At 45.0% G+C, this 24,930-nt stretch overlaps 3 protein-coding genes across 4 annotated transcripts; 1 reads left to right on the top strand and 2 right to left on the bottom strand.

Annotated features, from left to right (window-relative positions):
• Positions 1-514: 514 nt before the first annotated feature.
• On the top strand, positions 515-9,622 carry LOC100832260 (oligoribonuclease). 2 transcript variants are annotated; one of them, XM_003574903.4, is made up of 9 exons: positions 515-670; positions 1,979-2,137; positions 3,377-3,487; positions 5,105-5,181; positions 5,685-5,766; positions 5,851-5,906; positions 7,593-7,679; positions 8,506-8,596; positions 9,164-9,622. In XM_003574903.4, exons 2-9 carry the CDS (start codon positions 2,020-2,022, stop codon positions 9,283-9,285), a joined length of 744 nt encoding a protein of 247 aa, XP_003574951.1. In that variant the 5' UTR covers positions 515-670; positions 1,979-2,019; the 3' UTR covers positions 9,286-9,622. The 2 variants fall into 2 exon arrangements, with proteins under 2 accessions (XP_003574951.1, XP_010235412.1); XM_010237110.3 differs by lacking the exon at positions 515-670 and having other exon boundaries at positions 727-2,137.
• Positions 9,623-10,312: 690 nt separating this feature from the next.
• Positions 10,313-15,873, bottom strand: LOC100831660 (7-dehydrocholesterol reductase). Its single transcript, XM_003574901.4, has 13 exons — positions 15,629-15,873; positions 15,227-15,452; positions 14,929-14,984; positions 13,921-14,023; positions 13,676-13,741; positions 13,368-13,481; positions 13,050-13,176; positions 11,444-11,544; positions 11,224-11,349; positions 11,077-11,141; positions 10,896-10,977; positions 10,734-10,816; positions 10,313-10,638 (listed from the first exon to the last, which is right to left on the bottom strand). Exons 1-13 carry the CDS (start codon positions 15,772-15,774, stop codon positions 10,572-10,574), a joined length of 1,362 nt encoding a protein of 453 aa, XP_003574949.1. The 5' UTR covers positions 15,775-15,873; the 3' UTR covers positions 10,313-10,571.
• A 5,278-nt stretch (positions 15,874-21,151) lies between these two features.
• On the bottom strand, positions 21,152-24,587 carry LOC100838396 (protein SMAX1-LIKE 5). Its single transcript, XM_003572464.4, has 3 exons — positions 22,940-24,587; positions 22,171-22,387; positions 21,152-22,082 (listed from the first exon to the last, which is right to left on the bottom strand). Exons 1-3 carry the CDS (start codon positions 24,268-24,270, stop codon positions 21,468-21,470), a joined length of 2,163 nt encoding a protein of 720 aa, XP_003572512.1. The 5' UTR covers positions 24,271-24,587; the 3' UTR covers positions 21,152-21,467.
• Positions 24,588-24,930: the final 343 nt, after the last annotated feature.

The raw sequence follows: 24,930 nt of genomic DNA, 5'->3' as shown, positions 1-24,930 counted from the left end.
GTTGTCCTTTGATACTCCCAACGTCCCATAATATGAGGCGTGCACGCATCCCTAGATCATCAATTTGATTAATTAAATATGCATGTTTCTTAAAAGTATATCATTAAATTCGTTATCAAAAGAACTTTCTAATGATATAATATTTTCACTATTTAATTTATCTTTAGTTAGCTAAATAGACGATCTAGGGATGCGTGCGTGCCTCATGTATACCCGGGCATGGGTGGCCCGGGCCGAAGCCCGACGTCCTGGGCCGGGCTCAGGCCTCACTTTTCAGTCCCAAGCCCGGCTCGAAAGTCCGAAAAAAGCCCGAAATCACTAAAACGGATGTTTTTTAGGAAAAATAGGTATAAAAATCATTTATTTATTCTGAAAATAATTATTTTAATGATTAAATAGCCTATTTTCAGGGTTTCAGGCCGGGCCGGACTCAGACTTCAGGTTTAACCGTCGGCCTTCTACGAAGTCCGGTCCGAACCCGGCCCGGCCGGGGTTTGCCCAGGTATAGCCTCGTGTTACGGGACGGAGGAAGCAGTACTCTTGTTGAGCGAGTTACTACAACTTGGGCTTCCTCCTCGCGCGAGCGCCGCCATCCCTCCCTCCCCATCCTGTTGCCGAGCGCCCAGCCCCCTAGCTCGTCTTCCTCGTCGCGCGAGCGCCTCCACCGCAGGTTGATCTCCCCTTCGATTCTCTCGCTCCCGACCGTTTCTCCTCCCATCACCGCAGGAACGGATTCCACCCTTTACTTAATCTTCCCGAATTCGTAACTGGGGCAAAAATCAAGGTAGGGCGGCCGACCTACCTTGCCCTAGTTGGTCGTCCGCCCGTGGTGGGAGAACTATGAATATGTAAATACTGTCCAAAACCCCCTCGGGCTCCATTTGAAGTCGAGCTAGAAAGCCAAACAATCATCTTGTTCAATCCTAATACATCCAGTAGAGATATGTCTAGTACAGGGACAAATGATCAAAATAGTGACCCGTTGTGTTCTTTGACTGTGTCTTGTGGTTTGGTCTTGCAAATTTATTTCAGAGAATTATTGGATTCATAGGGAGAATTATACTATAGGGAACTGGCTTAGCAGAGCACTGAAGCAGAGTCGGCAGACATACCGGGGAAATGACATCATGGGATTAATACACTAATTTTTTAGTAAGTGCACCAAAGTTCACCATTGGTTCATCTATGCAGAAATGGCGATTCTCTTATTATGGCACTAGTCGATTAGTGTATGATGCCCATCAATTTTGCTTGCCAGAACGCAACAAGAGCTCTGAGGTCCCACATCTGGATACTACCAACTGTTGCTGGCTTGCTGCCACTTTAGCAAAATTTCAGGTCTACATCCCTAGTGATACTAGCCCCATAGCTATGCAATCTACCAGGAACCTAGATTGTTGAATGAAAAAGGTGAGACACACTCCATCCAAGTCAATAGTGAAGCAAGTGAAGAGGGAAATCCATCCTTGTTTACCTCAATTTTAGCCAAGGGCCTCGGTGGCCAGTGTAAGGGGCACCATCAGCTCCTCTGCTGTGAACAGGCGGTCTGTTCCTCCGATTGTGAGGAGAGGGAGGTTTGGGCCAACGAACATCTTGGGGTTCTGGTTTGGGTCAAACCAAGTCTAGCAGTTGAGTGCGACCAGGCCAGAAGGGGAAGAAAAAATTGGGTAAATGAGAGAAATTGGGAGGACATAAGGGGATAAGTACTATAACTAAAAAGAGCAAATGTTCAACCCAAAGAAAGTAAAACAATGATAAACAATAATTCCTTGTGTTATGAGGGACAAATAATAGAGGTGTGGCTACCGGATAGGTAAATGATTAACTTTCTCTTTCTAAAAATCTTACCATTTTCCTTGCAGGCACACTAGCTTTCTTGCCGGGATTATGAAAACCATGACTATACTAGTTTGTTGCGTTTATTGTTACCAATGTGTGCTCATTTTTAATCCAGAAGTTTGGTGCTTGGTTGATGCAGCAACAGGTACTTGGATAGAGTAGGCAGCAGGAAATTGGGAAATGAGTAAGCTTGCAAATGCGTTCTCGCTTCTTAATTTAGATGGTGAAGATGATGATGAAGAAGAAGAAGTAACCAAAACATCTACCAGTATAGAAGAAACTGCTGCCAACAAAGCTGGTTTGTACTACATTTCTTCTAGGATGGAGCTCCAAAGTAGTGGATAACATCAGATGAATGTTCACTCATTAGTTCTGGATGAAGAATTGATTGTGTAACTAATGATTTATCCCTGCATTGTCAGTTTAACTAGTTGCTTCTTTGTAGTTTGCCTGGTTCACTGGACTACTATTTTTATTCGTATGAAAAAAAAAACAAAGCTGCGAATCGCCAAGAACAGAACTCGTTTATTTTTGTGCTATGATTTGATAATATCTTCTTGCTATACTTACAGTTTTGTTTATGGTTATTGACTTTAATGTTTTGGGGTGGTGATTCTAAGATGATGTCATGAAATGTGTTTCACTTACAGTTGTAGGCAGTGCGTTCTAGGCCTAATAGGTTGGCAGCCTAACTAGACAGAGGGATACACATCATCTTCTGTGAACATGTGATGTTTTAGCCTTGTGAAGAAATCAATTTGCTGGGTCTTCATTTCACGTTTTGAATGGCTGGCTATTTTTAAGGAGTTCTTCAAGTTGTTTAGAGATATGATATCCATATCATCATCCTGTTGTGCATCTTCAATACTTGCAAATGTGAACAACAATCTGTGTTCTGTTGACCTTTTATCTGCCATTTTCCTTTCATCATCTACTCTTTCCCACTTTAATGCTTAAGATTGCGGAAAGGAATTGAACCCATTGTGTTTGTTTCGAACAAAAGCACATCAAAATTCAGCCGAGTGTTGTTGATGGTCCTTAACACATATTTGCAGCATGGGATCATGTTTTTGTTTACTCGGTTTTATGTTGGACTGTTGGCACACCTCTGTTTCTGTATCTGTACGTTCTCCATGTATTCAGTACAAGCTGGATATAGCATTATATTTCACTTACTATGTATCGGATGGTCAATAATTCCATTTTCTTTCATTTCACAGACATGAATATTGTAATACATTTATTGGCTACTGGCTAGATTGAAAACATGCTTTCTAAGCAGTTAATTTCGTTGATAATCAGGCACCTACCCAGTGTTAGTAGATTGCATCCCAAGCTGTTTACCGGCAGAATGATCAGATTATTAATCTGGATGACATGGTTCCCCCCTTTTCTTTAAATGTAGCCCTTCGGATGTGCATGAGAGACCCTTTTGTTTATTGGAGAGAGGGATTCAGTTATACATGATTATGTCAATAAAATTTCTGAATCCCACGGCTAGTCTCTAATGGGGTTAAGTATTGCATTCACTCTGCAGATAAAGGTGTGAAGAACGACACAACTGTAGTAAACTATAATGAAGGAACTCTTGCATCATCGTCTGGTGGTTACAGGATGCCGTTGGTGTGGATAGACTTGGAAATGACTGGTAACTTTTTCACTATCACAGCTTGTTTTTATGTTATATCAGTACATGGGATGGGAGAAATCAGTTTTGATGTAGCACCTTCATTTATTTGTTTGTTCTTAACAATTTGTGTCAGTTTATTCTTCATCGGAACAATTACTTCTTTTTTCTGCACAGTTCATAGTTTAGTGAAAGTGTTAAAAACTGCAGCCATGAAAAATAGTTCAGAGTGCTGATGATGTAAATTTTGTGGCACGGTTACTTACAATCTGCAGCTCCAATTATTTAGAAACTGCTAGCGAGGTGGGCATCTATGGTAACTGGTAACAACTTCTTAAGCAGGATAATGAAAGCTATGTCTAATATGTTTGGCTATCTTATCATACTTAGATGGTAAGTTGAAATTTTGGCTGCCACACCCAGTTGCTTTTCTGCTCGGCGACCATGAGCCTGAGACGATTTCACACTTGCTGGTGGAGTGCGTCTTCTGAAGACAAATTTGGTTTGACATGATACCACACTTTAGTTTGTCAAATCTCGTGTCACAACCAGGAGAGAGCTTCCTTAGCTGGTTCAACGGAGCCACACAACATGCTGACCCTCTAGGCAAACTATCAAAGAAGCAGGGTCCCTGATCACCCTCAACCCGTGGAGCATCTGGAGAGGATGGTAATGACTGCATTTTCCAGGCTGCAGCCCTAGATTGCCGTGTGCTTCATAGGAACCTTTTGGCCCAGGTGGTTCTCCTGATGCGGGCAGGAGCTAAGAAGCTCAGATGCCTTCCCAAACACCCTAGGCCCCCAGATATCCAGTCTGATCTCAGTGCTGTCTAGTCTTCTTTATTTTTGTTTTCTTAGGACTTAGCTTTGTGTGTTTTCTGGGTCATCGCAGCCTGGCGCTCCATGTACTTTGGCCATTCTATGGCTGTTTCTCTTCTGTAAAGCAATTATGCACATGCTTATGCGTATTCGAGAAGGAAAAAAAAACTCTCGAATCGTTTTACTAGAAAGTGGAAGGGTATGGGTATTTCTTACCCTGGAACTTTAACGATGATATGTAAGAGCCCCTGTGATTGAAGGACTTGATAGGAAATTTTTGAGGATGTTAATACATAGGGTTTTTTTTTTCTGTGGACGCCCTTTGTATCAGGGAATGAGAGCAGCAAAATCCCGTGGATTGATTTCCTACTTCCCAGTTCCATAGATTTCTGGTTAGACCTCTTGGAAATTGTCCATTGTGTCTTGTATGCACTTTCTCCCTCTTCAAATTCCTGCAAAATTCAGTCGAGCATCCAAAGAGACATGTCTACAAATCCCTGTGTTGTGCGTTTTTGGTTTTGGATTCAGGAAGTCATGAAATCCCAATTATATGTTTTTCCTATTCTTGCGTCTTTGAAATGCTGTGTTCCAGAGTCCCGTCCCTAAATATTTGATATCTGATCTAATGATAGTTACCACTCTTGTGAATTTTTTCCATTTTTTAATCTCTTTCAATAGAAATTCCCTGGTGTTCTAGAATTCTTCTTTAAGCATAATTGTTTGATGGATAACTGCATCAATATAGTTTTGGGTTTTACTCTTTTTTGTTAGTTTTGCTTTATGCTTAATGACTAACAGGCACACATACTGAATTGTGTAGGTTTGGATATTTCGAAAGATCGGATATTGGAGATCGCTTGCATTATAACGGATGGTAAACTTACAAAACAAATAGAGGTTTGGTGTCGAAATCACGTACTTAGTTCATTCTACATAGGTTTTGTACAATACCATGGTGTTCTTGTTATCACTTAGGATTTCTCTAGATTGTTAACTTATTACTATATACGTTCCTAGTAGCATGAACTACAGTTCAGAAGTACTTATGACAATAAATGTGATATCGTATCTTGACCTGATCAATATAGATAGTGCTTGATTCCCGAAACAAATCTAGATAGTATTCATGGTGTTTCACAATAAGTCCACACCCACCCTTCAGTTCACACCTGAATTTAATGGTAATGGAGTTTTGATGATCCATGTGTAATGTGATATCTGTAACAGGGAACATATTCAATGTCCAAGCATCCTCTAGTTTTCCTTCCTCATGTCAATGAACGCATATCGTTTTTTTTTGTGAGAGCATATAGTTCTTCGTCCCAATGGCAAATAACTTGCGTGTCATGATTTCATCTGGAAGTTCAACATTTGACATAATTGTTCTTCTAATTTTGCAGGGTCCTGACTTGGTTATAAACCAGAGCAAAGATTGCTTAGATAATATGGGTGAATGGTGCAAAACTCATCATGCATCTAGTGGTAAATAGTCTTCAGTTTCCAACAAAATCTTTCCTTGGGTGTTCTTATCTGCATATAAATCTATCTGCCCATGAACTTATTTAGGATTGACCGAGAGAGTACTGCAAAGTGAGATTTCAGAGCATGACGCAGAGAAACAGGTATCTTCCCTCCCTAGCCAAGCGTACCATAATATCCATTAAAAAGTTATGACATCCACGCAGGTGGAGATCCACCCTACAATTGAAATGAATTTTTCCCACTTCAAAATGTTGTGAAAGAAGCTGATTTTTTATAGATGGACATCATGATGTAAGAAAATACACTTGTAAAATCTGGTTCTCATCTTGAAAAAATCGTTCAAGCTAGCTAACAGTATACTATTCAAACTGTACCATTTTTTTTGTAGGACATATGATCATATCTTTTGCACCAGATTTTGCAAGTTTCCATGTTATAGCATGATGTATGTGTATATCCATGTATGTTTTTGCTTTTTGAAGTGGGAGAAAGTGTATTTCAAATATTGTGTGGATCTCCATCCAGGTGGAGAAAATCTACTTTGTTTATCCATTTGGCCTGTCATTATCTTGCATTTTAAAAGCCTCCTAGTTTATTTTTCAAGCAGTTTTGTTGCATTTATGCTGATCTCTCGTTGTCGGCATGCTACCCTCGTTCTGTCAACTGTACCTCATTGCTGTGCTCTAAAAGCGAGTGTTGTGCCAGAGGGGAGGGATGTGATAATAGTTTTTAAGCATTTTAATATTCTCTAGTCACCAAATGTCCAGCGAAAAACTAAACAATGATCTGAGCTTTGGCAACTCTATTCCGAGTTCTGAAAATGTTGCAAGTATGGTCATTGTTTGATTCGTTGGCTCGACCTCATGAGGCACTAGATCTATTCAAGAGCTTACGTTTCTATCTTTCTGAGTTGAACCTGATTTTCTTGAGCTGGGGTGGCCTGGGAATCATGGTTAAGTGTAGTCTCAGGACAACATATAATTCTTTTCCCTAAAAAAGCATATCACCGGTACCATCCTTTAGATGCTCCCACCTAAAACAGGTGATGGAAATTAAAGATTTCTGTTTTACGGTATTGTTCAAGAAAATAGGTGATGGATGTTAAGAGAAACCAAAAGAAAAAAAAAGTTCAGTGAATAAGACGTTTTAGTTTTATTTTGATCTTCCTTCCAGTGAAGGTTCTTTTTCTCATTGAGTTATTGTATAGACTGAATTTAGATTTTAAAATTTTATGATATGTTGGATTGATTTGTATCAATGTTCTCAAACCAATTCAGATTTTTTCTTGTTCATTTGCACCTCCTTTTTTGTGGTTGGGAGCATGCTAGTCTCTAAAGGACGGTATGATTATAGTGGCCCTTAGGTCCCAGGCTCTACTTTTATGTTTTAATCTATGAAATAGGTTAGAGCAAGAACAATAGTATAGCCAAGAGTTGGCTATAACCCGTTGCCATGTCATGTATAGCTAGTGCAATAGCTAGCATGTATAATAGTTGGCTATAAGCATGTACTAGTTTATTAGTAGTTGCACATTACAATCCCACATACTACCTAGGAGCACGTGCTGCAGCTGGCTACTAACTAACAACCCGCTTCTATTCTCTCTCTTCTTATCTCTCCTCCAACTAAGCCAAAATATGATATCTAAATGCTTGTAGCCTGCTTACATCATATTATTGTACTTGCTGTTAGAGCTTCAGCAATTCACAATACAGCTTTTAATCATTTGTGTATTGTAAAAAAAATATCAGTGTTTTGCTAGAAAATAATGTAGCCAAAAGTAATGCTTTCTTTCCTAATAAAAGTTTCCATTGGCCCATTTCCAGGTGTTAGATTTCCTCATGAGGCATGTAGGTTCAGGCACTCCATTAATAGCTGGGAATTCTGTTTACGTGGATTTACTCTTTCTGAAGGTTAGTTAAAAATGCCCTTTATGATTATTATACTGTTAATAGCTGGGAGTTCTATTTTGTCAGCACGGCAAGAAATTATTTGCAAAAATTCTTTTCTTTTCTTTTCTCGAGGAAAGACACATGTTTTCCAGTGAGCAATCAGCAGTCTTTCCCCATTCTGTTTTTTTCCCTCCATCCCATAATACGAGGCACGCACGTATTCCTAGATCGTCAATTTAGCTAACTAAATATAAAATACATAATTAAAACATTATATCATTAGATAGTTATTTCGACAATGAATCTAATGATGTACTTTTTGTTAAAAAATATATTTTGTTAATCAAATTGATGATCTAGAAATACGCGCGTGCCTCATATTATGGACGGAGGGAGTAGCTCGTTTTCTATCAATTCAATTATGCGCAAACCTTTTATGTATTCTTGAAAGAAGTCATTTCTTCATGACAAAAGGTTAGGCCGTCTTATTGATGTAAAAAAGAGAGATTAGGCCGTGTTATAACTTCTGTACCCTCCAGTAGGGTGAATAGTTCAAAATCTTGACACCTGCTGGTATTTTTAGTTACCAGATTTTTTCATCCATCTTTTGGAAGACAAGTTTTTTTTTTTCTGTTTGGCAAGAGTAAAAAAAGGTCAGCAATCTCATGATTCAATCATTGCCTGGCCGCACCACCAATTCTGCTGCTAGTCACTAGCCACTATGACAGTTGGCTTTTGTTTCTGTTATAGTCGAGGCAGCAGTACTGCCTATTGTTCTGAGGATTTTAAAGTTGATCTATTATTTAGTCCTTGATGATATTTGTGTTTGCTATTTTTGTGTTGCCAGAAGTATATGCCACAGCTTGCAGCCATCTTCTCTCACGTAATTGTTGATGTGAGCAGTATAATGGCTTTGTGCATCCGTTGGTACCCTAAAGGTAATCTAACTTTCGACACTGTTGATTTTTCTTATCCTTGCATTCCAGTCAATTTAGTCCGATCCCATGAATCTATTTAGTGTATCTTCTTTCAATTGTTGGAACAAGTGTTCTTACCTCTGCAGTCTGCAGGTTACTTCTATTTTTAATCATTCGAGTAATTTCTGGTTTAATTTGTAGAAGAGAATAAAGTAATTAAACAATGGTGGTGGTTAAGTAATATTAAATTTCAGTAGTTAACAAAGCCAATTGATGGCAATTTGTTACTCTTGATATTGCTGTGATACTTAAGCATCGGTACAGTTGTCCGTTTAGAGTTTACACGGAATCAAAATTTGCATCCTAGACTCCTGGTACTACTGAGGCTCAAGCAGTTACAGTTCTGTTGTTTTTGGCAAAGTTCATTGCGGGCTCACTCTTTCTCTTTGACTTCTGCTAGCACCTTACAGGAATAATTTAACTTTGAGATGTCAAGGAATGTTTAACTTTCAGATATTTTGTGATGTAAAATACTCATACAAAATAAATCTGAGACTTGACCTTGTTTCTTTACACTTCGCTGTACAGAAAGGAAACAAACTCCTAGAAAAGAAAAAACCCACAGGGCGATGGATGATATCAAAGAAAGCATCGCCGAGCTGAAATACTACAAGGACAACATTTTCAAACCACAGAAATCTAAGAAGTAGCAACATGGATGGAGCATAGAAGACTTCTTTATGTTGAACATTGGATAGTCAGGATTGAAAAGGAATTTTAGGACAATTTTTCGGTGCTCCATTTTGATCTCATATCAATAGCGCCCCTCTTCTGCACATTGATTGATCAGGATGTATGACTATCCACATGCTGTTCCAGACTAACAGGTGTAACTTGCAACTGGTCCTCTGTGTACCATCTGCTGCCCCAAACTCATAACTGCATGCTGTCCTGTTTTCGCAAGCCAACATTTTGGTGAAGGCTTTGATTGCCCATGAGGCAAGAAAAATGAAATTGGGTTGTTGGAGAGACATATATTTTTCAAAATGTTGGCCACCATCAAAACATACCCCTAAAGGCAATGCCACCTGCTTCTAGTCTCGTAATTCTTTTGTGCTCAGAAGTCTTGTCCTGACGTTCCATCGTTGGAAAAACTGGAGGTATGTTTGCCTCATATATTGGTGGGATTTTCCTGCAATTGACGTTTGCCTTATTTATGAAAGAGCTCAGGAAGCTGCTGAAAGAACAAACATTGGAGCTTTCGGCTTGTAATCAAGTTTGGATAAGTGTTTGTGACAAGTGTTCGTTACAAACGACCATGGTTACCAGTCAGTCATGTATAGTAGTATTTCCGGAGCCAAACGATGTACTTCTTATTGTGTACCATGATCGTGTCGTATCATAGATTCATAGTAGTAGTAGATTATTTTTCAATTGAAACTATCGTAGATACAGACAGAAAAAACTACAAATATTACCTACTAATACAGTTTACGTTATTTTGCAAAAAAAACATTAACTAGCGAATGTGCATCGACATCATATCTGCACTGTCCATTTAGAATATAACGGCTCTGGACAAGAGTTTCAGATTTGCACCAGATGAGCGTTTACATGTTCTATTGTATGCAAAAGATATTGTTATCCATCCATTGGAAGTTTAAGGGATTAATTGTGATACAAGAATGAGTTAAAAGTCAAATTTACTTGAACGCAATATGCATACACGATTATAAATTTAGTTCTAAAAAAAGAATCTGAACTTAAATATTTAAATATGCAATTCATTTACTTTTTACAATGTCATAAGATCGGGCAATCGAATCCTATCGCAGTGGCAGAACAAGTAGCCCAGTGATACATCACATTAGTAAGATACCATGCTAACCTAAACCTGCTACTGCATACAAAGCTACTGGCATCGTATTACACAAGCAGTACCAGGTCCTAGGTCGCTGCGAAAACTAATGACAAGTACATCATCCGCTTAGTATCTTCAGTAAATACCAGGAACAACCCTGTATGGTACTTTGTTGCAGTACATCTTCCAGTACTTTCCGTACCTGTCAAAACAATTATTCCACAAACTTATTAGCAATAAGGACAAAGTTCTCTGTCAATGTTAGCTAAACAGATAGTTGAAATATTCTTTACATACTTTGATGAGCATCTATCATCATCCCTCTTTGCTCGGTCCAACAGTAATATGGTCAGAAATATCACATAGAAGTACGGCAGGAACTGCAGATGAACAAAAGTATATAATTAACACAATCCCGACTAACAAACTTGTGACATAATGCAATCAGGGCATCCTTACATGATCGAAAAGAGCTGGAACAGTCCAGAAAAATGCTGATAGTATCTCTGGAACATAGTGGAAGTGACGAGACAAGCCCCACCTGTACAAAGAAAAAAAAATGAAGGCGACCATTATTTCTCCTAAAATAGACATGGCCTCAACTTTCTCTTTTCTAAACAAAGTGAATCTTAAGACTCACCAGCCAGAAGTCAAGAGAAGACTGGTTTTGGTTTCTCCAGCTGTTGTCTGATAGGAAGCAACAATCTGAAGTTCCACAAAAATATAGACATAAGCAAACCTATAAGCAAGATTTTTTTCCCTTAATTTAGAAGTTAAATGCTCCAACCTTTGATGGTGCTTTGCCCCAGATTGAGCATTTTCCGTTTGTCCGGCGAAATTCTTGGCGCTGTCGATCACAGTCATAGTTTATATATATGCACAATATTCCTGCCAGGAGAATTGAGACTGCTAGCTGCAACAAGATTAAAGAATATTCAGTTCAAGTGTAAATTGTGAATGCAATTCCACACCAAAATATCAACGAAAAGGTTCTTTGAAAGAATAACCTGGGGACCCAAATTCACAGGATGATTCACAAGGTACATCCCAGGAGAAGTATATATTGATGGAACCCACACCAAGCATCCCCAGCAAATATAGAAACCAGCTGTAGAAAATTATGTCATAAATAATAATAATAATAATAATAATAATAATAATAATAATAATAATAATAATAATAATAATAATAATAATAATGGTGATCTGGACAGAAATTACATAGTGTGCCATTGCAAACTAAAAGTTTAATAGCATATTAATTAACCACATCAATATACTAACTGTCACTTTGAATCTACCTCTTATCCAAGGACAGTTAATATATTAAAAAAATGCTGGCATTTTGCAGCAGTAAAACTTGCACCAAGATTCATCCTCCTAATGAAATAAATCAATGAAGATTCTAACTAACCTAAAACTTCTCTTGGGATAAAATTTTCACGGACAGATTTCTCCAAATGAAGAGATCAACGTAATTGAGTTATCTTCATTTTACATGGATGTATGGTTGGAAGTCCTTTTGATAGTAATAGGCTAATAGTAGCCTGCCATAGACTCATAGTACAGGTGATGTCCAGAAGTTTTCTGGCAGTGACATGGTACAACCTAGAAAGTTTAAAAGGCTTGATGCACTGTGTACGAAATCCTCTAATTTTATTATACAGCAGCTAAGTAAGCTCAGTTATGCATCCATTTATGCTCTTTGATACAATTTGCAGTTGTATCTTTCTTTTTGGGTTTCATTCATTATCTTTAATGCCCTTTTCTGAATATGAATGTCAGTGGACAGACAACTTGCGGGTTTGTGATTACGAGTTGGCGGATTACATCATATAAGCACTTCCAACCATCAAGGTACTGTTATTTGAGTGGAAGAGACAATTTCCCATAGCTGTGGAAGAAGAGAACTAATAATTGTCAAAATGGAAGAGGCAAAATTTCCGCGCAGTACTTTAAGAAAAGATGGGAGTAGAGAAAACTATTCTTCAAATTTCATATCCTGTAACAAGATTCTTGCAATTATAGACATGTAAACATCAAGTGCAATCATCCCTTGGAGCGCAATTGTGACACACTTCCATCAATTTCCTTTTGGGCGCAAAGTTAACATGAAATTTTCCGAAGAAAGTTTGTAGAGGAAATTGATGGAAGTGTGGTACAATTGATGGAAGTGTGGTGAGGGAACCGAGAAGAGATGCGCTGGCCTATGGGATATTTTGAGGGAAGAGATAAGACACGAAGTACAGAGGAAGAAGAAGGCAGTTGGGTCATTTGCATTTGTGTGCCCAGATTTGCATGCTTGCTAATTGTCCGTACAGTGTCCATACAAACGCTTAAGCGCCGCTTAGTGTCGCTTAAGCTGTAGTTCCTCTAATCAGTGCCTCACCGATCGCTTAACGCTTACCACTTCTTTGAACCATGAAAAGGAAACAAAATTATTAATATCTTCCTATTCACAGTGAACATATATTTGTTGATGTTTCTTGTAAACATTTGAATCTGAAGTTCTAAATTTAAAGGGTGTTAGAGCAGTGCCCAAATCCGAAGTTAATACTGCATGCACCACAGGAGCTTGTTGCGTTTGTATTAAAAGAACACATAATTGCCTACCTCTGTCATGAGCAATGTCCATGGTACACCAATATCCAGACTCCCACCAGAAAAACTTAGTGACATAGATCAGCATCAGTGCAGTATTCACAAGCATAGAATCCGCAACTCTGCCATTCATTTCATACTGCACCACAAAGTTCAAAGAAATCAACTGAAAGTTTAATCCATATAACTGCAGCATATAGTGTTAACACAGGCTTTCTGTCCTTACAGTGGTATGGTACATGCACCGCGATAAAACTGGATAGGAAACAATGCAAGCATGCATTTTAATCATGGGACTAGCCTATCTCAAGAATATTATAATGTTCTGACCTGCTTTATGCAGTAGGTTACAGCAAGAACAGCCCAGGACATCATCCCAAAACGGCAGTTTGTGAAGACTTTGATGTCAAAATGTTTACCAATCCGAGGATACAACTCCATTCCCTGAAAATGTCCATGTTAGATACACGAATCAACCAATAACCATGTACTATCTCTAAGCAATCTAAGCTGGACAAATGTTAAGCACCACAGCAATAACACCATGCAAGCGATACACATGAGTGCAATTTAAGAATAGGCAGCTCCTAACTTCATGCAATCTAAAAATCAAGCACAGAGATTTAAATAATACCTACCCAGTAGAAATCTATTATTGCATTTCCTGAGGATCCAGAATCAGATGAAGATGGTGCTACATGACCCTAAAAGGGGAAATAAATTATCCATCAATAACGTAAGCATAGTAGATAAGTACTCCCTCCGATCCATAATAAGTGTAGTACAGAGTTGTACTAAATCTGAAAGTTGTACTAAATCTGAGACACTTATTATGGATCGGAGGGGGTATATGAGGAAACAAAGATCAATTAAATAAGCCCACCTTTATGTACAGGAAAATACAAAACACAAAGCTCCCGAAGACAAGAGCAGAATATATCTCCCCCAAGTGATCATATACTATTGCAGGGTTAAAAAGTCCAAACCTGACATGATTTTTTGTTAGCAACTGGTGATATAAAATGGTACAAACTACAGATAGTGGAGCAAATTTAAGACAGGTCCAACACAATCCTCAAAAAAGGCCCGCAAAATTTTGTGAAGAGAAAGCAAACTCATCTATTTCAGATACCCCCTCTTTTGTGGTATATTTGTCTACAGTTTACCGGTTGCACGGACAAAAAGGTTAATGAGAAGTGACAATGTGTAGCATTTAACCTCTTTGAAAGGATATATGTGTAGGGGCAGAAAGTGGGCCTGATGGCATTCTAAATACATTTCAGATCATGCAAATTTTAATTCATGGTAATCTGAGACAAATTAGTTGTCCATAGGGTGCTTGGGTAGCTAAAGACCCAGTACAAGCAACAGAACGAGTGTCTGCATCAGTGCTCTGAGCTGTGATGGTAATAATAGGCGTTAGGCTGGTTGAGAAAGTGGTGTGTTCAATAAGCACTTCTGTCGGTCTTACATACAAGCAACAAGAAAATAAAACGTTGTCCTTAACTTCTTTTTTGTAATAATAGGAGTTAGGCTGGTTGAGAAACGAGTGACAAGTTATTGTTTGTTGAACATAACTTCTTTTTTGTTCCATAAAATCCTTCACTGTAGGGGCATCCCCTACAGTTCTTGGTCAGAAAGGAAAATAAAATAGTGATACATTTAAGCCTATTTTGCACAATCAGTGGCTAACATATTTAATTTTTGTGTTTACTTATTTTAACCTTTTGTCTCCTTATCATATCATAGCACTGACAGAAGTATCAATTGAGCATGCAAGTTGGAACAAATGCACATCCATTCGATGGTTCATCAATGAAGTCACTGACGATGAGTGATGTAATTTTAGTAATCAGAGGGTTCGCCCAAAAAAGAAGGTAGTCTTACTTACCACCACATGCTTAGGTAAGTGACCAAGGTCACTGCATATGCTTGCAAGCCATTTGCCTGCCAAAAAAAAAAGGTATTAACGGGTTAGTGATACTGACGTAGCAGGTAATGAACCTACCATCTTAAAATATTTATTTATAGAGCCAATGAAGAATCAAACTAATAAACTGTGATAATTCACACAAAGACCGATTAGCTGCAACATGAAGAGTCGAAATCAAAATCAACATTTTAGCAGTCAGCTTCAGAAAGAGAGGCAAGAATAGCACAATTCTAATACAACCTCGGTAACCACGGACCTTGTAGACGGGCACGTTCCCGGAGGGTGAGATGGGACCCTCGAAGCGCTTCCCGGGGAGGAGTAGCTGCAGGACGGCCTCAAACAGGGCAAAGCCGAAGATGATCTTCCAGGCGGCCATGGTGGGCATGGGCCAGATGGCCTTGAGCCCTTCCAGAAGCCCGTGGTCGCGGAGGTGCTCGTAGGTCCGCACCACCGACCCATCCGCGTGCACCATGGTGTACCACCTGCAGCGCCAACACCAAGAGCAAGAGCAGAAGTTAGGATGCATGCTCCTCTGTTCCTTCCCCCAACAAAAATCTCGGACGAGCCGAGATTCGGATCGAGCTACTGAGGGGACGGATCAGGAATGCGGTTGTGAAGCGGGCTGGGCTCGATCTGGGAGGAGGAAGCGGGCACTCACAGGAGGATGACGAAGGGTGGGCAGAGGGAGAGGAGTGAGAGCATGGAGGTGTATGTGAGCAGCGCTGAGTGCACCGTCTTCGGCGCGGAGGCCGCCGACGGACGCGTCGGCGGCGGCGCGGCGGAGGAGGGCTTGGGCTTGCCCATGGCGTCGAGTGCCTCCTCTCCTTGTCTCGATCTCGCTCGGTGGGGAAGGAGGCGACTTGACTGGGAAGGGAAGATCTTGGAGTGGAGTGATGCGTGGTTGGTTGTTGTGGATGCGAGGGCTCCTGGCTCACGTGTGCCAGCGCTGAATGGGCGTGGGTCGGGTCGGGTCGGGCCTCGGGATTGCCGAATGCCACGAGACAATCTTTTCTTTCTCTTCGTTTTAGCCGAATTTTTTCTCTCTTACTTTCCGGCAATCGGCAGGAGCTTTGCCCTTTTTTCCCCTATGTTTATTATTCCTTCCGTTTCGAAAATGTTTGTATATTTGAGTTCATACTAGTATCAACATGTATTTTGAAAAATATCAACATATCTAACACCAAACTAGTATGAGAAATATATATATCTTCCTCCGTCCAATATTAAGTGCCGAAATATTATACTCCCGCCGTCTTATATTAAGTGACTTTCTGTTAAATGTATCTAGACGTATTTAAGTATATAGATACGTTCATATTTAGACAATTTTAAATCACTTAATATGGGACGGAGGGAGTATTTTTTTTTACGGAACCTCATCAAGAGGGCAGTGTGCTCCTGCATTTCATTAAAAAGAATAGAATGGCTCCGTTTATGAGGAAAACCGAGCCGAAAACCGTACAATGCACAGCTTATTTAAGGAAAACCGCACGAAACCTTGATACCGAGCAAGCAATCTAACAAAGTTAGGCATCAAGCCAAACCGACAAAACAAGTCACAACCGCAAAAGCAAGCCGCCGCCCGCTCCAACGATGCTGAACAGGGAGCAGCTCCTAATGCCAGAAGAAGGTAGGCAGAGCTGGGCTTCTTCGGCGACCGAAGCAAAGACGAGGTCACCCCGACAGGTACATCTTGAGCATCGACGAGGCCGTGCTACTCAAAGCCGCCATCCCTGACCAAGCCCCAGCCATGCTACTGCTGCACATCCACCGCCGTCAAACGAGAGCTCCAAAGGCGATGCCTCCAAGGAGTGAACGACGTCCGAAAACGCCGACATTGCCCGGTCCGGAAAAACCGGATCTGAGCTTTCACTCGGAGACACCTCGGATGCCATAGGTGGGATGCAATTGGGTTGCATGACGACGCCTTCAAGAAGGGAAACGACGTCTGAGAACGCCGTCGTCGCCGGCATCGACGTGCAAGGCTTTCACCTGCAGCCACCAACAACCCACGACAGACACGGGAGCAACCAGTGAGCCAATAAGCTGAAGAACTTGAGCCGGAGGCCCCCTCCATCACCGCTCCATGGTGCCGACGGAACCCGCTGGCCGTTGCACGACACAACGCCCGATATCCACCGGCCGGTACGCCACCCCATCCACCACGAGCCACAAATCCGCGCGACGACCAGCTGCGCCGCTCCATCCATCCCTCCAGCCAACGCCGGCCACCCCGGTGCCAGCCCTCTAACCCACTCGCAGGGCCCTGCCGGCCGCCCCCAACAGATCTGGGCGTGGGAGACCCCAGATCCGCAATGGATGCAACCAGTAGGCCGCTGCCTCGCCATAGATTCGCCAAATCAGGTCCCCGCGACTCTCCCCGCCATGGACGGCAGCCCGCAGAGCGTTGCTGCCCTGCGTTGAAGTCGCCGAGGAGAGCCAAGCCCGCGCACGCGCCCACGACCCCTGAGCCGCCAGGAAACGAGAACGCCCCGCCGCCGCCATCCGCCCATGGGGGCTTAGCCCGCCGGCATCCTCCGGCGGCGGCGAGGGGAGGAGGAGAGAAGGGGCTCTCGGTGGCGGCGCTAGGGTTCCTGCCGCCCAAGTCGCCCAAGAGGGAGCGACGCGGGGGCCTTCAACGGTGTTTGGCAGGAAAATGTATCGACGGAGGGAGTATGTATCTAGACGTTTTTTAGGTATAGATAGCATTAATATTTGGGCAAATTTGAGTCACTTAATATGAGATGGAGAGAGTACATGAAGAAAAAAAGAGATTATGTACTCCTTCCGTCTCATATTAAGTGACTTCAATTTGCCCAAATATAGATGTATTTATGTCTAAAAAACGTATAGATACATATAATAAAAAATCATTTAATATGCAACGGAGTGAGCACACCACAGATGACTGCAGTGGACTAGTCTAGACAAGCTGCATGGATCGTGTTGTTTCTTTTCTGTTTTTTTGTGCGGCTGGGGGTAAGCTGCATGGATCGTTTGGTGGCACCATTTTGGTTTTTTCATTTAACCAACAGAACGGAACCAATAGAATTCAGAATGAAAGTATTTTTTTTCGAGCAGTAGGCTGAAATGAAAGTTACTTGTGAGCCACCGCTGTCATTTGAAGCTCTCAGCTTCCCCAACTCCTGAGGACGGAGCGGCCACGTTCTCGTAACCACGCCTCAAGAGTCAAGCGCGTCGCAGCCTGCCCAAAACAAATGGGCTGTTGCTCCCAAAACAAGAGTAAATTACAAAAAACTATCATATTAGTGGTTAGGGTTTCACAAGTATATTAGTGTACGTTTTAGTTATTAAAAACCATCAATTGCACTAACTAGTAGATCGCTAGCAAATAATACAGTAACTGACAAGAAGGGCCCACCATCGGTCCAGCGTGTGCCACGGTGTTGCCATCGTGGCGAGTGCAGCCCGCACCTTCCTCCGCTCTCCTTGGACACCACGCGCGGCACCTTCTTCTCCACGTTCGGCCGAGATGGCGGTGGCGGAAGGAGGAACCGACATCGAAGACCTTGGGCAGCGAGATGCTCACAATTTCATTAGACAAGGGGCCAAAAGTGTAAATTCTCAAAAAAAAAACAGGGTTTCCATCATCTTCCTTTCTCCCTCTCATCTGAAGTGCTGAACTTCTTCGTCCGTGTAATGTCGTCGATGCCACCTAATCCAGCTAGCTCATGCGCTGTCCCTGGTAAGCAAATGAAAAGAATGTTTCTTAATCCTACTCCGTACTCAAATAGCAGAGGTATATCCGGTCAGTGGCTCAAATAAAACATAAAATATATATTGGTATTAGTGACCATGTAGTTGGCTTGCCGCTTGCCCTGCTTGCCCTTCTTTCACGTCTTTTTTTTTAAAAGTAAATTTTAAGGACTACATTTTCTTTCAGACTTCTCAAGGAACCCACATTTTGCTAATTACGTCCCAAACCCACAGTTCTTCTTCTCACTTTATCCAAAACAGATGTTTAGACCGACTTGACAGTATTTCTTACCAATGGGGCCCACCGTCAGTTGCCAGATTGAAACCCGACCTGACCCGACCCGTTAACCCGCCCTCCGCCCTGCATTTTCTTCCCTGCTCTCTTCTTTCTCCTCCTCCCGAGCCGTTTCCTCCCCAAGTCCGGCGAGTGCTCACGCTGCCCTCCGGCCCTGCGCGCGTCACACCCCGACTGCTCCGGGCCTCGACCACAGACTCAAAGAACCACAGCATGGAACCCGCGCGCGCCTGCACCGCCTCCCTCGCGGTCATCTTCCCTACTGCCGGCAAGCCCCGCCGCCCAAATCCGGCCGTTGCGGAGCTCCACCGACCCCATCGCCTGCATGGATAGCACCACGGATTCTCTGTGAGTCCGCCGGTGCGCTCTCCTAGTTTTCCCGTGCCCCCAATCTCCCCCGCGCCGGAGCTCGACGCCGGCCGCCTCCACCTCGCCGTCGTTGGGCCGCTCCAGCGCCCGATTCAACCCGACGCGGCCGCCATCTGTCTCCCCATGTCTGCAAGCCGAGCCCCTTGGCAATCTCGCCACGAGCTGGTCGAGTGTGATGAAAGGGACGTCATGTTGGGGACGGACTTGGATGCCAGGGAGACACGCCCGTCGCGGCTGCCGGCCGACATGGCGAAGTCGAGGGGCACGCCGGTGCTAAGGAAGACGGTGGCGTCGCGGGCGTCGAAGGCGAGCTCGTCGGCGCAGGAGACGACGACCGGGCACGCGAGCTCGAGTACGAATTCGCGGCGTCGATCACCTCGAAGCCCCACCCGCGACCCCGACCGCCGCCGGCTTGACCTTGGCGGCCGCTTCTGCTCGCTGCTCACGCCTCCCCCGCCGCCGCTCCCCAACTGCCACTTCGGCCGTTCGGCGGCTTCCCATTGAACCAGAGGAGAAGGACGAAGCAGATAAGGAGGAGCGGGACCTGCAGGAGAAGGCGGGTCGGGACGGGTTAATGGGTCGGGTCAAGTTTCATTCCGACGTGGCAACTGGTGTGCCCCACTTGTAAGGGATACCGTCGAGTCGGTCTAAACACCTGTTTTGGGTAAAGTGAGACGGTTTGCCCGAAAAATTGTGGGTTTGCGACGTGGTTCGGTGAATTTTCTTTTATATAGATTACCTATTCAATTTGTTTTACGTGTTTCAATGTTGTGTATAGATTACCTATTCAATTTGTTTTACGTGTTTCAATGTTGTGTGAAAAGTGTTAAGCCAGCACACGTTTTTCACCAGAATCCTGTTGTCCAGGGCTCCAGGCAGCGAAGATCGGGTCATTTACACGAATCCTTTCCGTTTTTACCCTTTTTGTAAGGAAAATTTTCTGTTTTTACATTTTACCACAAAGAACGAATCTCCCAACATGCTATAGGCTACATAGATCGAACAAGTCATTTACACAGAACTGTCTGCTTCAAGTCATGCAATTCCTACTTTCCTAGTGACCTACTCCAGTGTTTAAGTCATATATGGAACGAAAGTGGTAGAATGTTGATCCAAATATAATGTGATTTCTCTAAAAAATTAATTAATGTGATCGAGATTTAAGAATATTTCACACCTGCAAATAAACAATCACTATAACAGTATGCACCGTTGCTTATGGTTTTCCAAGTTTTTCAAATTTTCTATTAATAGCAGGAGATAATTATCAGTACACTCTCTCTACATACCCACTCGTCAACGGGAATAGAAACCCTCCCTTGTGTTGCCCTCCTTTGGTGACACGGGAGAAACCCTAGCCCTTCCTCCCCCGCTTCGCCGCTGCCGGAGGGTTTCACGCCCAAGGAAGCGGGCGGCGGGGTGGTTCCCCCTTCTCCGTTGGCGTTGTGGCGCGTGGTGACGTGAGGTGGTGGCTTTTCTGCAGGGCCGATGGCGTGGGGCAGAAGACACAAGGCGGTGCTGGGCTGCGAGGAGGCGCTGGTCTGTGAGCAGGGCGGTGCGTGGTGGCCAGGATAGGCGATGGAGTGGGCCCGATCTGAGCCCGATTTGGGAGGCCAGCCAGATCTGCACAATGGCATGGGTCGGAGAGCATGGCGGCGCGTGGCTGCGGCCCTGTTGTGGAGGTGCAGTGCGCTGCCTACGTACTCGGGGTGCTGCGGGCCATTACTACATAAAAGTTTTTAAATTCATGAACACTAACATGTTTTATCCGTAGCAACGCATGGGCATTTAGCCGGTATGTTTAAACTTGAGCACAAACCAAAACCAATGATGCCAGCATACGCCATGGGCAACTATGAATCTAAGAGTGAAGAGCCCATGGACACAAAGAAGAGAACAAAAGTTGGGAGCCCATGCATGTCTGTGAGTGGCTGAGCCCAGTTCCAGTCCACATGGATCCTACCGGGTACTAGGAGCCTAGGAGACCGCCCCCACGAACCAAGACCTGTACTAGCACTATCACCCTACCTACCTCTCCCCTTCCCGCCAATCTTACAGTTTGAACGCTGCGAGCTGCAACGGCCCATTGAACCATCTGATCACCAAGAAACTCAGCCTACTCGTGGCTCTCATCACTGCTGGTGTGGTGCCCCGCCTCGCCGTAGCTTTCGCATTCGTGCGTCAAGTTGCTCGGAACAGGATAATCCTCTTCGCTATCACCAGTGTTCTCCTCCTCGTCAGCGCAGAGGTTCAGGTCGAGGCCGCCGCCCCTAACATGTCGCCGGCGCTTGGATTCGCCTGAAGATGGCACCAGCGCCCCTTCCGCCTCCCTCTTGAGGTAACCAAATGGAAGCTCACTGACGCCGTACCATGACAATCGGTTGCTATCCACCTCGCCGGAGCAAACGACAGCGCGTGATTCCTGCCCCGTCGGCTTCGCGTTCAGGTCCTCGCTGGAGTCTGGAAGGAGGAGGCTCAGCGTAGTCTTGACGTCCTGGTTGCTGCTGTTGCTCGTGCCATGGACGGCGCCAGGTGCGTGCAAGCTTAAGCTTAGCTCGGCAAAGCTTGGCTTCGGCTCGGTTCTTGGCTTGTTCTGGTTATTCGGCAAGGAGGCACACCACCATGGGCTTGGAGACGCGTTTGTTGTGATACTCGGCCGCTGGTGGCCGCGCAAGTGAAGCATCTGACAGCACGATCTGCTCCATTTCATCTTCAGTTCCAGCAACTCATCCTGCATATTGACCAACGTAAATCAATCGCCTCAGTCACCACATTGTTTCATGTAATTTGCAGTTGCAGGCGCTAGTCAGTTTCTTTACCTTGTCTGATGCTTGGGGCTCATCTGCTCGTGGCCAACCGGGGAAATAGGTCAGTGCAAGTGTGATGTCTTGTGCCTTCGCCCTCACTGCCGAGGCCTCCTTCTCGTAGCTGTTGGCGCACTCGGCACACAAGGCCGGCACATCATCCTCTTCTCCTGATGCATGGTCCCACACAGGAACCTCAGGAACCCTGTTGATCTGGCCTTGTTTCATGCCGCTACACAAGAAAAGGAAACAAAGAGCAAACGCAATGAGAAAATGTGAGCAGAAACATCACTGACAGTGGATGAAAAAGAAATCAGAGTTCATTGAAAAAAAAAAGCAGACACTTGAAAGCTACTGGATGAGTTCACAATTTCGTACCAAATTTTTCAAGAAACCAGTCTTTTTAAACTGCCTTCAGAAAGAAGGTATCTTTAAAAAGCTCTAGCTACAAAGATCAAGGAATTTTCATTAGCCTTTGTGTTCCTAGTTTCTTTAGCAGCTTAAACTTCACTTTTCCTACCTAACTGATTATTCCATGGTTATCTTTCAAAAGATTATTCATGGTTTTTCGGGGGGGTTCTGCTAGTTTTGTTTTAGCATGCAAGCAACAGCCGGCCTGTCCAAACAGAGCACAGAAAAGAAAAGCAGAGCAGGGGATGACAAATGACAGCAACGCATCAGTCCGAGACTGTCACAGCAAAGCAGAAAAGAAGACAGCGGTACTACGAAGAGACGCTGGCCGGGGGACACAGCACTGGCACAAAGTTTAACGTTTCGTCATCACCTTGGGGCTGCAGGAATCGGAGGGGCGGCGCGTGGGCCGAGTGCGAGGCCATTGCCGGCGCCGGCGGGCACGACAACCGGCTGTAGCTCCCAGGCGGCCTCCAGCGGCGAGCCCCGGCAGCGCATGTACGTCTTGTAGCTCGCGGCCGCGACGAGCCAGGCGCGCCCGCGCCGGGCGGCCATGAGCTCGCCCTGCAGGCGCGCGAGCTCGGCGGCCATGTGCTCCGCGAGCCCTGCGTCGTCGACGGCCCAGCGAATGTCGCCGACGTAGATGATCACGCCGGCCGTGGCGTCGGCGCTCCGGCGGCGCAGATCGGCCACGCTGGCGTCCAAGTCGGCGCGGGTCATGAACCGGGGTTGGTGGTGGAGCCTGAGCACGCGCGCGCCTCGCAGCTCGTCCGGGAGGACGTCGCCCCTGTCGAGGCGCCTCATCAGTTGGCCCACGGACGCCTCGGCCACGGAAGCCGTGTCGCCGACCACGACGGGGTTGGCTCTTCTTCTACCCCCCTGCTTCCGCATCATCGCCTCCAAGATCGCCCTCACGTCCTCTTCCTTGCACGACGAACCGACGACGCCGTCAGGCGCCTGGTTCGAGAACGGCGTCCCGAAGCCGCCATTGGTGGGGAAGTCGAGAATGTGCGGCTCGTTGAAGAAGTGAGGCCGGATAAGGGCGACGGACGCGGACTGGTGGTGGTGGTGGTGGTGTGCGAGCATGGAGGCGCTCTCCTCCTCGATGTTGCTCTTGACTGCGGCGCTGGAGAAGCCGGCCTCCCGCATGACCCGGCTGACGCTGGGGTCGTCGAGGATGGAGACCACGAGCTGGTCCAGCTCCACCTTGATGGCGACAAGAGGCTGCTGCTGCTCCGTGGGAGGCGGCGGCGGCAGCTGGCTCTGCAGCTCGATGCATCCGCGCCGCTGGTTGGCCTGCGCGCGCTTGAGCGCCGCCACGAGCGCATTGGACAGCGTGGGGTTGTTGAACTGGTGGATGATGGACGCCGACAAGGACGAGGACGGAGGGGAGCAGCCCGCGTCGGTGGTGGGGAGCCGGTTGAGCGCGACGTTGAAGCAGAGCTCCAGCGCCCGGCACTGCAGCGAGTGGGACTTGACGCAGGCGCGCCTCAGGAGCCCGTGCGCGTACGAGGACGACAAGGCCGGCTGCTGGTGGTGGTGCGCGGACGACGGCGAAGAGGAGCCGGTCAGGAGGGTGAACGCCACGTGCAGCGGCGTCACCTGCGCGTGGCCGCGCCGCCGGGCCAGCGCCAGCGACATCTTCACCACCGCGGCCGCCTCCGCGGTGAGCGACTGGTGCACCGTGTACCCCCCCGCCCGCATCTCCCTCCACTGCCAATGCCTTGCCCGCTGCTACTGATTCGATCGCACTGTGCTGCGTATATCTTCCCCGACCTAGTGCAACGGCAACAGCAGCTAGCTCTCAGCCTTTCTTGCTACTCTCCTTCTCTTCTTGCAAGTTTACAGCGGTGCGTGGGTGAGTCGGATGCTCTTGGTACGAACACGAGTTGAGCCGCGCCGCCGCTTTCTGCGAGCGAATCGATCTCTGAATAATCTCTTGGTTTATTTATTTACGTGTGGCATTTTTAGGCGATCAGGCCCCTCTCTCCCTTCTTCTTTTCACCCTGCTCCTACTGTGGCTTGCAGTCTTGATATAGAGGTTAGTTTGTCTCTTTTCTAGCATCTCTTTTTATCTTTTCTTTCCGCAGCCTGCCACGCTTTCTTTTTGCCTCCACTTTGCCCTTTGCTCTTTCGGTCAGGGATCTTTCCCTTTCCAAACCACTGTTCCGGTGTGGTATTTTTCGACATTCGCTGGGGCTCGCCTTGGGTGGGGCTTGTATTACCGTGCCATTCGGCAAATCAGCCGGTGCTGCAGCGCAAGAAAACGTCTGCTCCCCTCGTCACTGTATACTGGGTGTTGTGGTGCCTACAAAGAAAGCAAAACGATGGTTCAGGCGATTACACTCTGCATGCATGCACCCT

Source organism: Brachypodium distachyon, chromosome 3, assembly GCF_000005505.3.
Source record: "Brachypodium distachyon strain Bd21 chromosome 3, Brachypodium_distachyon_v3.0, whole genome shotgun sequence".
Lineage (NCBI taxonomy): Eukaryota > Viridiplantae > Streptophyta > Magnoliopsida > Poales > Poaceae > Brachypodium > Brachypodium distachyon.
This window is presented reverse-complemented; position numbering and strand designations above follow the sequence as displayed.